The 15679-nt window shown below is 48.9% G+C and overlaps 8 protein-coding genes across 8 annotated transcripts; 4 read left to right on the top strand and 4 right to left on the bottom strand.

Annotated features, from left to right (window-relative positions):
- Positions 1-114: 114 nt before the first annotated feature.
- Positions 115-2602, top strand: N7517_011569 (uncharacterized protein; the record flags this gene model as incomplete). The annotated part of the gene is made up of 2 exons (XM_056729292.1): positions 115-852; positions 902-2602. The coding sequence occupies 2 exons, from the start codon at positions 115-117 to the stop codon at positions 2600-2602; spliced, it is 2439 nt and encodes an 812-aa protein (XP_056575107.1).
- Positions 2603-3240: 638 nt separating this feature from the next.
- N7517_011568 (co-chaperone GroES family protein) lies at positions 3241-3890 on the bottom strand (the record flags this gene model as incomplete). Its single annotated transcript, XM_056729291.1, has 4 exons — positions 3241-3265; positions 3319-3377; positions 3461-3685; positions 3888-3890. 4 exons carry the CDS (start codon positions 3888-3890, stop codon positions 3241-3243), a joined length of 312 nt encoding a protein of 103 aa, XP_056575106.1.
- A 168-nt stretch (positions 3891-4058) lies between these two features.
- fip1 (cleavage polyadenylation factor subunit FIP1) lies at positions 4059-5552 on the bottom strand (the record flags this gene model as incomplete). The annotated part of the gene is made up of 4 exons (XM_056729290.1): positions 5287-5552; positions 5179-5231; positions 4339-5130; position 4059 (listed from the first exon to the last, which is right to left on the bottom strand). Coding segments are annotated over exons 1-4 (999 nt in total). The 5' UTR covers positions 5440-5552.
- A 252-nt stretch (positions 5553-5804) lies between these two features.
- N7517_011566 (FAM50/XAP5 family protein) lies at positions 5805-7025 on the top strand (the record flags this gene model as incomplete). The annotated part of the gene is made up of 3 exons (XM_056729289.1): positions 5805-6043; positions 6102-6651; positions 6711-7025. The coding sequence occupies 3 exons, from the start codon at positions 5805-5807 to the stop codon at positions 7023-7025; spliced, it is 1104 nt and encodes a 367-aa protein (XP_056575104.1).
- A 176-nt stretch (positions 7026-7201) lies between these two features.
- N7517_011565 (uncharacterized protein) lies at positions 7202-8389 on the top strand (the record flags this gene model as incomplete). The annotated part of the gene is made up of 5 exons (XM_056729288.1): positions 7202-7278; positions 7329-7565; positions 7628-7749; positions 7806-8216; positions 8271-8389. The coding sequence occupies 5 exons, from the start codon at positions 7202-7204 to the stop codon at positions 8387-8389; spliced, it is 966 nt and encodes a 321-aa protein (XP_056575103.1).
- A 313-nt stretch (positions 8390-8702) lies between these two features.
- On the top strand, positions 8703-10055 carry N7517_011564 (uncharacterized protein; the record flags this gene model as incomplete). Its single annotated transcript, XM_056729287.1, has 3 exons — positions 8703-8850; positions 8901-9221; positions 9271-10055. 3 exons carry the CDS (start codon positions 8703-8705, stop codon positions 10053-10055), a joined length of 1254 nt encoding a protein of 417 aa, XP_056575102.1.
- A 178-nt stretch (positions 10056-10233) lies between these two features.
- N7517_011563 (wax synthase family protein) lies at positions 10234-11403 on the bottom strand (the record flags this gene model as incomplete). The annotated part of the gene is made up of 2 exons (XM_056729286.1): positions 10234-10738; positions 10796-11403. 2 exons carry the CDS (start codon positions 11401-11403, stop codon positions 10234-10236), a joined length of 1113 nt encoding a protein of 370 aa, XP_056575101.1.
- A 2274-nt stretch (positions 11404-13677) lies between these two features.
- aclA (putative ATP citrate lyase subunit (Acl)) lies at positions 13678-15224 on the bottom strand (the record flags this gene model as incomplete). The annotated part of the gene is made up of 2 exons (XM_056729285.1): positions 14759-15224; positions 13678-14694 (listed from the first exon to the last, which is right to left on the bottom strand). The coding sequence occupies exons 1-2, from the start codon at positions 15197-15199 to the stop codon at positions 13678-13680; spliced, it is 1458 nt and encodes a 485-aa protein (XP_056575100.1). The 5' UTR covers positions 15200-15224.
- Positions 15225-15679: the final 455 nt, after the last annotated feature.

Genomic DNA, 15679 nt, shown 5'->3' with positions numbered 1-15679 from the left:
CCTTCCCAATTCACGCCCATCCCCCCAACTGCCATAACTTCTGTTTTCTCTTTTCTCTTTTCTCTTTTCGTATAAACAACTCTCTCATCGCCTCTCTCTCTCCTTTGCCGCAAAATGGCTTCCAACCCACCAACACTACTTGATTACGCCAGGTTCTATAATATCGCAGAGGAGTCAAATCGATACTGTCCAATCAATTATGTGGACGACACATGTGAGCCAACAATCCCCACTCCCCCTGTTGAGGGTCTCAACCCCGAAAACCCGGAAGATCGTCTCAAAGAAATCGACCGACGCTTCTGCACCGACATCATGATGGAGAGGCTCGCAACTAAGCCTGAGGATATGAAGCTCCTGAGTGGATGTCTCCAGCTTCAGCCCTTCAACGGAAATATCTGGCGTGGTATCCTGCCTGAAGTGACAACATCTGAGCTTAAAAGCGAGCCTCTTCTCACAACAACCCAGGATGAGAGAATGTTCGCTTCGTCCGAGTTTGATACCAACTTCGTGCAGAGTCCGACTCCATCTTCGCCTAGCCTTTCGGTTCATCTTGTTGTTCCTAGTGGTCCTAATATTGCTGCTGTCCCTACTAACACGCGCGATGTCTTCGATCTCTACAACTCGGCGGTGGCCTCCCAGTCAAACGCCCTTGAATGTTTTACTACACCTGCCAATGTGACTGCCGAGTCCTCCAACATTACTATGACATCCCATCTTGCAGGAGATGCCTTGCCTGCCATCGTGGGACCCTCAGGGACTGTGCATCAATTTGTCAGTATTGAGTCTGACCCTGTTCCCTCTATCACAGGTCAGGGGAGTGAGTATTACGCCACAAGTGCAGTCAGCTCTGAGGTGAGTACTCAACGGATGGTTGATTCGATGAGTAGCTAATCAAGACAAGCACCCTACCGAAAGTGAATTCGGTCCATTTGTTTTTGATAACACCGCGTCCCCACCATTGTCCGATGTCAGTCCATACAACAAATTACACCCCACCTTCTCTATTGTTTCCCCAACTCTGACCAAAGAAAAAGGGTTCTCCGTTAGCGGAGTTGACAGCCAGAAAGCGCAAGCACCCAGAGATTTGAAGGGGGAGAAAGGAACGAAGGCTCGCTTGGGGCCTGTGGCGGATACAGGCATGCCTTGTGAACAGAAGATTACTGTGCCCGCTTCTCTTGGTACGATCCGTGAAGATACTCAGCTAGCACGAGCTTCGCAGAATGCAAACGATAACCATGTTTCCTTCCAAACTTCTTACAAGCGCAACTCCAATGTTATGGCAAACCATGCTTCGTATGTGGACAAGAGACAGTCTTGCGCCGCTCAAGAGGAGCAGTTTCGCATGAAACTGGGCTACAAGTCAAATTTCACAGGAGGGAGAAAGAACCCCTTCCAGGCTCCACATGATGTTTCTTCCATTGATTATACAACGACAACGAAATCATCCCAAGCAGTGCTTGGTGGCCTGGGATCTTTGCCCTTGTTTATGCAAACCAGAGGCAGTGATGGAGGATATGTTACCTCATCGCATGATCCATCTTTCCTGTCAGAATCCACAAGTGGACAAGGCGAGTTCAATGTCCCTTTACCGGGTGGCAGTCCCCCAGACAAAGATGAGGATTCATCGGGACGTCAGGATCCGAGGAATCCTCTCCGCTTGCTCGACGGCCCTGCCGTCTTCATGCAGGATAAGGTGACCCAATCGGCGTTCAACCCGCCACCGATGTTCTTCTTGTCTACCGCCCTCCTAAGAACCCACCTGTCAGTTGTACGAGATATGGAGAGATGGCCAGATAATCCACCCAAATTGATTTACAGGGAGTATGGGGACGCTTTCTGTGATGCAGAAGTCATTCTGGCACCTAATACAGGGCTTATCCTGACGACTCCTCATGAGCTTACCCAGCGCTATCTTCCAGGGCATGGGCCAAGGGATGAAAGGCTCAATGGAATCCAGGGACTTAACTCTCCACTCAGGGAAAAGATTTTCCGCCTCATGCATCGCTATGCGTTTCTAGTCATTCTCATCTGCGGAGCTGACGATGCAGTCGTCAGCAGCGCTGCATTTTCCTTCTGGATGAGGGACATCGGGTCGCTTGATAGATTTTGTGACAGCCACAAGGAATCATCAGAGACTTTACTGGTACCGATCCCAAACCACTCGGCATCCATTGTATTGTGGTGTTTCGGTATGGGAAGGCTTCGATATGAATTTTTTCCTTCTGAATACATGAAAAACGTCACCGAAGGAGAGTCAGAGTATGAAGTCGCTCTCCGAGACCTGGGGATTAATCCTTTCGCGGCGCGCCTCATCTTAGATAACATTCGTGTTGGTGGTTTCAACCAATTCTCTGGCTTCGACCGATATCCACGCCCCCTGCCTTCTTCTCACGAGACAGTTGCAGACACGAGGACAGATTCAAGGGCTTTCGATGTATTTATAAGCCTGACTCCCTCGGAGCGGGATATGGGATACGGGTTTGTAGGCGACGTAGTGATGAACAGGGTGTCGGAAGGGATCGAATCAATGGCACATATGAGCTCCGACGAGAATGAGACTGGCGGCGAGGATATTTACAGCACTCCGATCAGCCTTCACTAGTTGTCTAGGGATATGAGCTTCCATCATTATGGGTAAACCTGTATTTGATAATCAGATCCAAATTTAGCAGTCTCTTTGGTCATCTTTTCAGTGGTCTTTTCAGTAATCTTGGGTATTTTTTAGACCATACTAACGGCACCCACTAAAGAAGTTGGAATATATAAAGGAATAGAGAGGAGATGATCAAGTTTGCAATTACCGACTACCCACCCTAGAATAAGTACTAGGAGAAGGTAAGTCGCAGTTTAATTTAAAAGTACAGTGGACAAAGACATGCAAGACCCAAGGCCAATCCAGCGCTTCAAAAACTCATGCATGCAAAATAGAAAGACAGGCCAAAATAGGAGCCACAACTGACATGATACCTAAACAATCAAATGCCAAATATCATCCAGTTAACAGCATCCCGATTCGCTATTGTTTTTTTGTTTTTTTGTTCTTTTTTTCTTGGTCAGTGTTCTTGAGATCGTTGAGAAAGGTCGAAGCTCGTGACGTCGCGTCGGTATGATACACGTCAGGGGTCTTCCGAAATCCCCGTCGCGATTTTACAGCGAAACGGGGGTTGGTGTCGACATGACAGAGAGGGGTTGGATGGCGGCGAAACAAAATCGTATAAGAATATTGTTTTGGAGACTAATTTACTCCTTGATCTTGGCCAGGATACTAGTTGGGGTGTTAGTATTGTTCTCAAAGCCGAAAGGGGGAAGGAAACATACTCGTGATCACGGAAGAGGGTGTACTCCTCCTCGCCGACCTTGATGGCGTTACCACCGAACTGAAGGATGCGTTAGCATATATTATCATTGCATTGGCATCCACCGAATGTGAAAATACGAGGGGAATTGCTGAACCACATACCTGGGGGATGAGGACCTTGTCACCGGCGTTGACACCCATGGGGAGACGCTTGCCGTCACGGTCAAGGAGACCGGGTCCAACAGCGAGGACCTGGGCCTCGTTCTGCTCCTTAACGGCAGCCTCGGGGAGGAAGATACCGGAGGCAGTCTTGGCCTCGGGCTTGATGCGCTGGACCAGGACGCGGTCCAGGAGGGGAGCGAGGGACTTGATGTTGCGGAGGACAGACTAGAAAGGGATTGAGTTAGTTTTATGTTCTTAATTGACGCAATAATATTGAATTGGGAATCGCGCGCGTTGCGCGGGTTTTCGGGTATCCGGGATCGGCTTGAGGGAAGAAAAAGTTGGACGTGGAGGTGCTGGTAGCTCTCCGGGAGTTGGAGAAATAGGGAATTTCGGGCTGTGGAATCAATCAGGATATACCACGTACCATTGTGAAGGTGAAGGTGATTCCTGAGGAGATCGTGAAGTTGAGGATGGGATGGAGAAAGGAAGAAGATGGAACTGGTCCGGGGGAAGAAGATCTGGACTGGAGAAATTTCCAGAATGCCAAGACCGAACCATGAGCTTCTTCCGAACAGCCTTTCCCAATGGACTCGACTCTATAAATTACTGGGACTGTGGGAATATAATATTTTATCCGCTTATTTTTACATATTCACTGTTGTTTCTATTTATTGAAATCCTTGGTATAGCCGTCTAGACGTATGTTGTAGTCCTTCCCCGACCTACAGCTTTACTTCTGCATGAAAGAAGCTTGAACTTGTAAATTGTCCATTGTCATTGTCATTCCCTTTGTATGCATGAAACGCCATGAGATCCCATTATTCCAAGGGCAAACCCGAAGCTACCATCACAGTAATATGAATCCCATATCAAACTACCATCTTCGGCCCCGGCCTCGACCCCCGTAACCCCCTCCACGTTGATCGTATCCACCGTAGCCCATTTGACCCTGACCACCTTGGTTAAATCCTTGACCCTGGGGCTGGCCCCCAAAGCCAGGTTGATTCTGCTGACCGCCAGGGGGCATCATCCCCTGAGCGTGTTGCATGAAAGCCATAGGATCCATATTAGACGGGTCCAACCCCTGGGACATCATGCTGGCCAGCATGCCCTGCATCATATCGGGGTTCATATCCGGCATGCCGGGCATGCCGGCCATGGGCGGCGCAGCACTAGCTGGAGCAGCGGGGCCCGGTGCACCAGGCATCGGGGGCATTCCCATCCCCATGAAGGCCTGCATATCGTCCATCTGTCTCTTCTGGCTACCAACTTCCTGTCTCAAGCCTTGTTGCTTGAGACAGTATCCTGCCCATGTGAACTCATCGAATCCATAGTTGAAGTAGTCAGAGAGATCTGACCCGGGTCGGCGCCAGGGCTTGTCGTCGGATGGGAAGTCGGCATCCATGTCGGTGGACATGATCGGCTTCCCTGTCATAGGGTGGACGGGGTTTGCATTGACATCGATGGTGGAGCTGTGAATGGCTGGGTAGGCGGAGCCTGGCTTTTCTGAGGAGGGTCTTGCGGCTGCGGCTGGATGTCCAGGAATTGGAGTCGCGGTTTCATATCGAGGGGTCGCGGATGGTGTCGCAGACCTTGCTAGCCCGGACGAATCTGCAGAGGACGGCCGTTGTGGTTCTTGTCGTAAGCTTGCATGGCGCGGGTGAGAGCTAGAAAGATCAGTACGAGTGCAGGGAGCGCGATGGCAGCTAACTCACGCTTCGGGAGCTGGTGCGCCTTCCGGTGCTTCTGTGATAATATTGAAGTCATCCTGCAGATAAAATTAGTAAGGATAAATTGCAGGTAGGTGCAAGAACGGTGTGTACATCATCTTCTTCTTCCTCTTCTACCTCATCGTCGTCTTCCATGTAATTGCTGTCCTGCGGTTGGCCTGGAGCTGCATTTTGGGTGTGGTTCTGCGATTGTGTTGTCGGCACCGCGTCGACGGGATCATAGAAGTCGTCTTCTTCTTCGTCCATGATTTCTGAATTTCAATTCGACGGGTAAATGCTGCAGAAAGTTGTATCAAAGAGGATCGAGATCGAAGGTTGCGCGCATGGGAACCGAGTTTGTCTTGTTTGCAGCGGTGTGCCTTTGCACGATTTCAGAGTTGAAACTTGCGAAAGAGATAGTTGGAATTGAGACACTAAATCAGCTATGTAGATAGTTAATTGCAAAGATATTCTTCTACCTCTCAAGTACACGCTTTTTATAATCTGCTGATCTTGTAGAATATACTTAGAACGATGCTTAGTAGAATTCAAGGTCACGTGCTGATCACAAGACGTCACTGTCTTCTCTCATGTCAATAGTCAAATCTAAGCTTAATATCTCGCAATCAAAAATGGCAGAAGAAGAGGAGAGTAACACATCCACTCCGCGGTCCTTCGCCGGCCAAAGCGTCTCCGCGGAGGAGATGCTGAAAGAACAAACTGTCGGTCTTGTTCATCTATCCGACTTTCGCAAGCGGCGCGCGGAAGTTCTAGAGCAAAAGGAGCGCGAGGCGCATGACAAGTCTCTGGGGCTACTAGCATCTGGTAATTCAAGAAGTGCAACTCCCTCTGCAGGCGATGTAACTGACGGGTGAGTCAAGAGCCTCGACTTTTATTTCCGTTTATTTGAGCTGATCGCAGCGCAACAGATCAACGCCTCCCCGGAGTGACGGTCCCGCGAGAAAGAAGAAAAAGAAGGCTCTTGCGAAAAGCAAGCTCTCATTCGGCGACGACCAGGACGAAACGGGGGAGGACTCCGCAGCAACCACACGCGACTCGAGCGCATCACGGTCAGGTTCGAAAGCACCCGCCGAGGATAGCGCGACGCGACGCATGAAAGCAAATCCAAATGCACCTCCTCCACCCAAAGCTTTGACAAAGGCATCCTTGGAAGCTGAAGCGCTGGCTCGCGACACTCTCCGCAAGGAGTTCTTGGTCATGCAGGAGGCTGTGAAGAACACTGATATTCTCATTCCATTTGTCTTCTACGATGGAACGAGCATACCAGCTGGATCCGTCAAAGTCAAGAAGGGTGACCATGTTTGGTTGTTCTTAGATCGGTGCCGGAAGGTTGGTGCTGAGATGGGCGTACGTGGTGCCAGCGGTGCATCCAAAGCGAAGAAGGATAATCGCCGAGAGTGGGCACGAGTCAGTGTCGACGACTTGATGCTTGTCAAGGGCGATATCATTGTTCCACATGTAAGTTCACCCGGAGTTTCGTTGGTCGAATACGAATCTCTCATCTAATTTTCACACAGCATTACGAGTTTTACTACTTCATCGCCAATCGAGTGCCCAGTCTTTCTCGGGCTGGCGGTTTGTTGTTTGATTATTCCAACAAACCCCCCGTTGCCGATGACAACGATAATCCGTTGTCCCAACCTAGCGACGATCAACTAGAGGGCGCAGACAAGGATTTCTCAGAAACCAAGGTCGTAGATCGACGGTGGTATGAGAAAAACAAGCACATTTACCCAGCCAGTCTATGGCATGAATATGAGCCTGGGAAAGAGTTTGAAGAGAAGATGACTTCAACACGCCGCGATGCTCAGGGAAATACATTCTTTTTCTAGCTCGCTGAAAATATGAAAATAATGACTGTAATAGACAAATACCAAACATTTTCTGTCCAAGTTGTTGTTTCATTACAAGATTTCCTTCTGAGGTTGACTAGACTAATATCTCCCAAGGCTAACCCGTGACCTTCACTTCTTGCTCTTTCCAACCGCATCCCATCTCCAGCAACATCATGGACTTTTCCCTAAGATGCAATTCTCTGAAGTGTCGGGCAGAATTGAAAGAGAAAGCAGTGGTGACAACCTGCTCGTAAGTTGCTCCATCGTGGATCAGCTCAAGCCAGAGGCTGATGTTTCCAGACACATCTTCTGTCATGCATGCGCAGAAAGCCTGGGGCTCTCTCGTCCAACCACCAGCAATCGGCACTGTCCTGCGTGTCAGACCGTACTTCTCAATCCTGATGACGCTGTCTCGACCATCTTGAATCCGACAGAGGACTACAAAACAAGCGTGTTGAGTGGGTTAGATCCGAACACAATCATGGAATGTGCTGGTCGCGCACTTGCATTTTGGGCATATCAAAGCACACAGGAGATGTCTGTCTCACTTCCCCGGTATCAAATGGCACCATGGGATTGTTCAAAACTGACTTTAGCAGATTCTACCAGGAGTACCGAGCGAAGACGCTTACGGAGAAATACGCCAACCTGAACACGCAGATGGATAAGGTCATCCACAATGCCAATACAGAGATCTTGTCACTGCAAAACAAGCTGTCCGGTTGGTCCACTTGAGTCTACACTTACTCGGAGATCGGACTAACATCTGTACTGCAGACATGCAATCAACTCAAGAAGACCTTCAAAAGAAAAATCAGGAATTGAATGATATGTACCGCGATAAGAACAACAAACTCGCTCAAATGACCAATCTCTACAACCTCCTCAAAGCTCGTGCCATGCGGTCCCGGATGCAGACCGCAGCCTCAGACACAGTCTCCCAAGCTCTCTCATCGCTCAATGCCCCTCCTCCTGTTTCCGTTGCTCGATCTGATGTCTCAACGCTACCTTCTACCTCCATTACACGGCATCCCAAGACACCCACTTTTCCCGTCAACCCAGATGGAGTTGAGCAGCTTCATCGGTACCAACGAAGCGGCACTGGTAGTTCCAAGATGGCAAAGACAAAGACATCTCGCGAAGCCCCAATGCCGCCCCCTGCTCGGCCAAACTGGGATGGGCAAAATAGTATGTATTGAACCACAGTCTCCAAGGCATGCTGGCTAATGTGCTTCTAACTAGGCAGAGGTCCAGATTCCACTCTACAACATCGTACTCGACTCCCACGTATTTCTCGGACTTCGACTGTCTCCTCTGAGTTTCCTCCTGGTGATGCTATTATACAGCGGTTTGGAAGTTAATCGTTTACCTATTGGGCACGTTTACCTATTGGGCACGTTTACCTATTGGGCAGGGTATCTGTATGGATATGGAGCGGTCATTTCTATCGATCTTTCGACCAGAACGTTGTATGTAGGGCAGATGCTCCACAGCAGAGCCGCACTCCCGCAATCAAGTCTGATTTATTTTGATCTCCATTTCTATCCCCTTAGATATTTCAAGTGTATGCGTAGTATTGCTGCACTACAAGACACTGCACAGTGTGTTTTATTATATATATTATATCCGGTCTCCAAACAAAACCTCCCAGAAGTTTGAGATCACTAACTCACCATGGCCAACAACGCGCCTCAAGTGGCTGAAATGGAGGTTCGTGAGTCACCTGCTGCAGTTGACAAGAAAGCAGTGGCTCTAGCGGCCCAAATCAAGAAGAGCAAGCACTTCATAGTTTTTACAGGTGCTGGGGTTTCGACCTCTGCGGGTGAGTGGCAGCCTAGAACTTCCACGGCATTTTATAACACCGAAATGCAGGAATCCCCGACTTCCGCGGTCCAGAGGGCAATTGGACTCTCAGGGCCCAAGGCAAGAAGCAGACCAAGGTCGCCAACACGCTGCAAGCTATCCCTACGCCGTCTCATATGGCGCTTGTGGAGCTGCAAAACCGGGGTATCTTGAAGCACCTGATCAGTCAGAATTGCGACGGGCTTCATAGAAGAAGTGGCATCCTGCCTGTAAGTTCCTACTCTGGCCAGTGGTGGTTCTCAGCTGACTTTATGAAGGAAATGATCTCCGAACTACACGGGAACAGCAATCGTGAGTACTGCAAAGATTGCAACAAAGAATACATGAGAGGTAAGCCAAACTGAAGAATTACCTTCTCTATTTCCTTATTAATATTTAGTAGACTTCCGCGCCGTCTCGACATACGAGAAGGGTGACCACGATCACCGCACAGGCCGCAAATGTGCCCGCTGCGGGGGAATCTTACTAGACAGCATCGTCAACTTTGACGAAAAACTCCCCGTGCGAGACTTAGACCTCGGCAGGGAAAATGCCCGAAACGCCGATTTTTGTCTTGTCCTAGGTTCCTCGCTGACCGTCACTCCAGCCAACGGGATCCCTGAGATTGTCGGCGAGAAAAAAGGGGCGAAGCTCGCTATATGCAATCTCCAGAAAACACCCATCGATGGACTCTGCGATTTTCGCATATTTGCCGAGGCAGATACACTGATGGTTACGGTCATGGAGAAGCTTGGCCTACCGATCCCACCATTTATCCTTCGGCGGCGTCTTGTGGTCAATGTGGAAATACAGAAAGAGGATCGATACCGGGTTACGGTTACCGGCGTTGACAGTGATGGGACTCCGGTTACATTTCTTCAGTCTGTCAGGCTGGAAGGGAGCAGACGTGTGGCGCGCACAGAACCGTATGTGATTCTTATGCGCGAATCGCTTCGACCTGGTGCGCAGGTGAAGCTCGAGCTTGAGTTTATGGGGCATTACAATGAGCCGAACTTGGAGCTTGTTCATCATTATGATGGCAATGAGGATGGATTGTATATTCTTGAGTATAACCCACAAAATGGAGTGTGGGTTATTACGAGACAGGAAAGTCTCGCTGATGTCGCGGACTCTGGTCCGGGGGCTCAATCCTCACAGTTCGGACGGCGTCAGTTGATCTCCTAATGAGGGAATATAGGGTGTTCATATATTTTATTGGGTGGTAACCTAGTGCAAATCAGTCTGATATACTTGAAATTCCGAAATATCACCGTGGTCTCTACATACAACATCTCAATTCTTTTCGGACTTGGAAGGAGATAGAGGTTCAGCCTGAGAAACTTCGACAAATTCAACGTTTCCTTCAAATCTCTGTCTCGAATACAAACTTCAACACAAGACCACCGCCAATAACTATGCTTTGCAACACAGGAAGGCCAACGAGCCCAGCAACACTGAAAGGAACCAAAATCATCTGTTCCTCCGGCTTCACTATCGCCGACTTAAAAAACCAAGGAGACGTAACCCCCAGCCATGTGATGACCCAGCAAAAGCCAAGGGCCCTTTGCCACCGCGCCGGCGAGCTATTGTTCTGGGACTCCCACGTTCGTTTCCAGAGAGCTATGACACCGTCTTCAATTATGTAGCCAACAACGAACGAGAGGAAAAAGGACATAGTTCCAAGGTCCTTTATTGAAACGTTTCGCAGACTATCGATTACTACGTGGACCAAGCCAGAGAAGAAGAAAACGATGAAAACGTTGGCGTATCGTTCCACGAACGACGATCTAGGCAGACCGAGGACATCACGCGCGAGAAAGTTGCTAGTCGACGTGAGGGGCAGTCGTAACATTTGATGCCAGAATTTTCTATAAGAGCCATGGAAATTAGATATAATCAACCCAATGGACATAAGAGCGACTCACCCCCAGAAATTCCGTAATGTATATATCTCTGCCATTCTCCCAATCATCGGGGGGCTGTTCAAGGGGGAATCACCCAGGCTCACACAGATGATCGAAGCGACGCGGTAGTAGAAGCCGATCAACACTCGAGACACAACGAACCAAGCCACGAGAGTCTGAATAAACTGCTCTGTCCACCTTTGCCCGGTGTTAGTCAATTGGGGATCAGAAGAAATTGACTGTTCTTCGTCTTGGTTATTCATGGCTTGTCTCAAGGCCAATGCAGTAACTGTATCTAGAACCAGAAACTGCCAGACAGCAATAGTAGCTTCTCTGATCAAAAAGCGACCTCGCGGGATCACCTTCGGATCTCTCTTGGTGTAATATTCTGGGAATGGCGGGACATTCTTCACTTGTCGAGGTGTGTTGATCGCCCGTGTGCATGTGAGTAGTTGAAATGCCTGGAATAGACGGGATAAAATGCCTTGGGTGTTTCCGTTGGCGTCGACAATGTCGTGCCCGGCTTGAGGGTGGATCAGCAGCAAGTCCATCGCTGTCAAGATAAAGGTTGCAGAGTTTCCGATGAGATTGGTGGATGAGTACCCCGGTTTCTGAGTAGGGTACATCATATGGAGTACAATCCATATCATACATGGTATAGACAGATAACGTAGGAAGGACTGTTTAGGTGTTGTGATTAGGACAACGGAGGGGATGAGAGACTGGAGAATGGTTAGAGCGAGCAACCGCCCGTGTGATTGATACTGATCCATGGCCGTTGGAGAAAATAAAGCGGAGGGATTTTGGTCGGGTTTCATTTGTTTGAAATAGTATGGATGAATTGGACTTTTACAAAGAAGATATGGAAGTACACAGTGAATTTTTTTATGTCTAAAACTCTTTATAGTTAAAGTGAAACCCTACTCCACTTCCCCTATAATCCCTCAAGTGCATTTGTAAAAGGCATGATTTGGGGGGGGGGTATAATTAGGGGGATATGCATATTATCTGATTGAGGTTCACACAGTGTCCCCTAATCCCTTGATAATTAGAATATCAGTGCCATCTCTAGTATTGATCACATATTGTTAATTTTCCTAAGGAATTCTAGCCCTTCTAACACCTACAAAATCATATAAATATCTGTAGACTAACTACATTTAGAAATTGACCTTGATGCTAAGCCAAATCGATCTATACATATACGCCCATCAAACCTTTGTTCAACCCTGAAACTTACTTGGAAGCTTTTTGGTGTAGGCATTTACCGATTCCTGGAGACGGAGTTAATATGTGACCGATCTTATTCTTCTTGTTGCCTTTTATGTTACAATTCGATTAGGTAGAGAATCGAGATGTAGATGGAATACAGCTTGACGGTTTTTATAGAGTTGACCTATATTTGAAAGATGCGTGTCTTCGAGGTGAGAATCTAAGCCATCACTCGGTTGGACTCGTGCATAAAGTGTCGTATTCTGCGTCGATCCATTCGTGTACATATATATCGCATTTACCAGGCAAACCTCCATTGGTTCTCGCATCATAAATACCCCCAAGATCAGGAAAAGTCTGTTAAAAAAATTCGTCACGGAGTACTAGTAAGCGAGCATTCTGCAGTTGTTATAAAGCGTTAGATAGATATATGGATTCGAGCAAGATATACTTAGTTACAAGTCAAAGCGCCCTTACCTACGATATATGTGTCTAGGATCCTCTTAGTATGTATGGAGTAGCAAGTATAGATCTAATGCTGGCTAATCCTTTTCAGTCCAATTGGTTGGTTATTCCTTTCTTCAACCATAAACCACATGTAAGCTCGCATAGCTCTGGTAATTTTACTTAGGACCTGGCTTCTTTATCATGTGGCTCAGACACACATCGCCTGTCAATATAAAAAGCAATTCCAGTAAGTGAAAAAGAGCATGTTTACAACAGAGACATCTGCCTCCATCAGGCATATCATGGAGCTAACAACATGGTAATTCTAGGTATAGTCCTACGCTTCTTACTAATACTTGCCTCCCTCCAGGGTTCTATGACCGCATCGTGCAACCTTTAAACTTATATTACACGCGTATGTTGGACTATGCAAGGACATTCCCCACAACTACCAACTCCACATACAACAAAGAGTAACCTACATCAAAGAACATAGTATATCCCAGTAGACCACCCTCCAACCCTAACCCAAGCACCACACTAAACCCTTCTTAATATAAGTACAAGTTAGCCCCCGCTCGTCCGATGCTTATCTTGCCCTAATCTCGGGGCAGCGGAAGTTACGCCCACATCTCGCCCACACCTCGGTATGATCCCCCCAGCTCTGGCACGGTCCCTACTTTATGCTATCTGATCGTGGGACCTGAGGTTCCTGTAAATCCGGGGAGCTTGTGTGGAGTCTGATGCGGGAGCTTGTTTTTGATCCTGGATCCTGGGTTTGAGCTTGTTCAAAAATACAGTATATATATGTATTAATTACACTGGTATTTTTCAGCTGTTTTTTTTTTCTTCACTACCTTCAAGACACATTTTAGGACTACTAGTCTACTCTCCGTATATATATCCAATTATGTTTACATATAGAACAATTCTGGGACAATAAATGCCTCATATCATATTATCCGACGGGACATCACATCTAAATCCGCCGGTGAACATAGGAAAATGAAATCTAATCAACGGAGAATCATGTACGTCGGCACCAGAAGGACCGGGTCTTTTCGCCCGGGCGGGAAGTAACGCCATACCCTCAGCAAAATAGGACAGACGCCGGGGTGACATCTACATCCGCAGACCTCCCCCGGAATCCCGCAAAAAACAAGTCATATCATGCCATGCATTATACCACAAACCGATGCAACGGACACACGCTGCAAACAAACATCAAATAAGGATTAAACTGTTTATGCGCCGAATTCCTTGACGTCGCTCTTCTTGCCCAGGAGGGCAAGGGGGACGATGCCGCTGACGTGCATCTCGGGGCCGTAGACGTGCATGTCGAGACCAAGCTCGATACCGACAGACTTGATGTTCTTGAGACCCTCCTGGTAGTTGGGACCGGCACGACGGACCCAGATCTGGACCTTGTGCTCGTTGAGGACGGTAGCGACCTCGCGGATGGCGCGGATGACACCCTTGAAGGTGCTGGCCACGTTGGTGAAGTTGGCAATACCACCTCCGATGAAGAGGACCTTGCCCTCGGGGTGGGTGGGGGCACGCAGCATCAGGTCCAGCACGGTGCGGGCGTAGTTGAAAGTCTGGGTCTCGGTGGGGGCACCGGAGTACTCGCCGTAGTTGGCAAGCTCGCTGACGAAACCAGCGGAGGCAATGGCGTCGGCGTAAACGACGGAAGCACCACCACCGGCGACGAGGGTCCACACACGGCCGCTGGCGTTGAGGACGGTCAACTTGAGCGAGGCACCGGTCTTGGCATCCATGTCGGAGATGAACTTCTCCTCCTTGGTCAATTCACGACCGAAGGGGGCGGGGAACTCCATTGGTGGGCCAGCGTCGATGCTGACCTTGCCATCACTCGAGGGGAGGGCAGGGGAGCCCAGGGCAGCGGGACTGCGAGCAACAGCCCACTTGGTACCGCACTCGAACTCAGCGGTCTGGTCGAGCTTGGCGGCCAAATCCAAGAAGTGAACCTCGGCGGAGGTGGCGTCAGCGTTGGGGATGACAACCAGAGGGTTGATCTCGAGGTAGGTGAACTGGCAGTCAACGTAGACGGCGTACAGGCGAGAGATGAAGTCAACCAGGACATTGTGAACACCCTTGGGGACCTTGCTCAACAGGGTCGCGGCGATCTCCTCGTTGGAGGGGTATTGCTTGAGGTTGACGGGGATCAAGAGCTTCTCAGCCTTAGCATCGACATCACCGACGTCAACACCACCCTCGTGAGTGAAGAGGATCCAGTCACCCTAGAATTGGATTATTAGCTTCCATATTCTTTCAATTGCGCTTGAAACTGCGGGGAAAGCTTACCTCACGGACGGAGTTGATGTTGATGTAGTATTCGGTCTCCTGGGGGTGAGGCACGAAGGGCTCAACCAGGAATTGGCGGAGAACACCAGTGACGGTCTCAACCAGGACATCCTTGGTGGCACGAGCCTCAATCCAGTCCCGGGCCTCGGTCCAGGTCTTGTTCAAGGCGAGCAGACCGCTCTTACCCCGACGCTTGATCAATTGATCGGGTTTGGCGACGAACTTGGCGCCGGGGGTCAGAAGCCAAGGGAAAGAGATCTCAGCCTGGTCAAGGACATCCTTGACGGCCTTGTCATCGGGGAAGTGAAGGGAAGCGAGGCGGGCAGGAGGGTTGTGTGTTGCGGAGGCAGGGAGAGGAGTAGGCTTAATCACTGGGGCGCGAGTGAGGTGGTAATTGAGGATGGCCTTGCCGTCGGCCTCGAGGATAGATTTGGCGGACATGATGTGATGATGTGTGAGAGATGTGAAAGAGAGAAAGGGAAAAGGAGGGGGATATTTTGAGCTGAAGGGAAAGGAAAAGGTGGGAATTGTTCAGGTGTGTACTGTAGTGTACGGCGTACACCAAAAAAAAAAGTTGTGCTGGATATTACAGCGTACAACTCGGCAGGTCCCACCTGTTGAGGAACAGACCAGAACAGATAAGGTGGGGGGAGGGATGTGACCTTCGTTGGGAATTCTCCACAAATAGTACGGAGTACTTACGGGTACTTCTTGTGGCGCCACTTATTCTACTTATTTCGAGGTACTCGTTGGTTCCCCGATACCGCTTTTTTAGTTCAAATGTTGAGACCGGGATTCGGGGATTTATTACAATCCCCCGACTATATGTATACGCCGATATATCTTTTTTTTTTTTTTGATTTCAATGTTTTAGAACACCCTCCATACTATGAATATACATATGTCTAGATTCAATAGAAG

This window comes from Penicillium concentricum (assembly GCF_028827145.1).
Source record: "Penicillium concentricum strain IBT 3081 chromosome Unknown utg000006l_segment0_segment0, whole genome shotgun sequence".
NCBI lineage: Eukaryota > Fungi > Ascomycota > Eurotiomycetes > Eurotiales > Aspergillaceae > Penicillium > Penicillium concentricum.
Note: the sequence above shows the minus strand (reverse complement) of the source record. Positions and strands in the feature narration are given on the sequence as shown.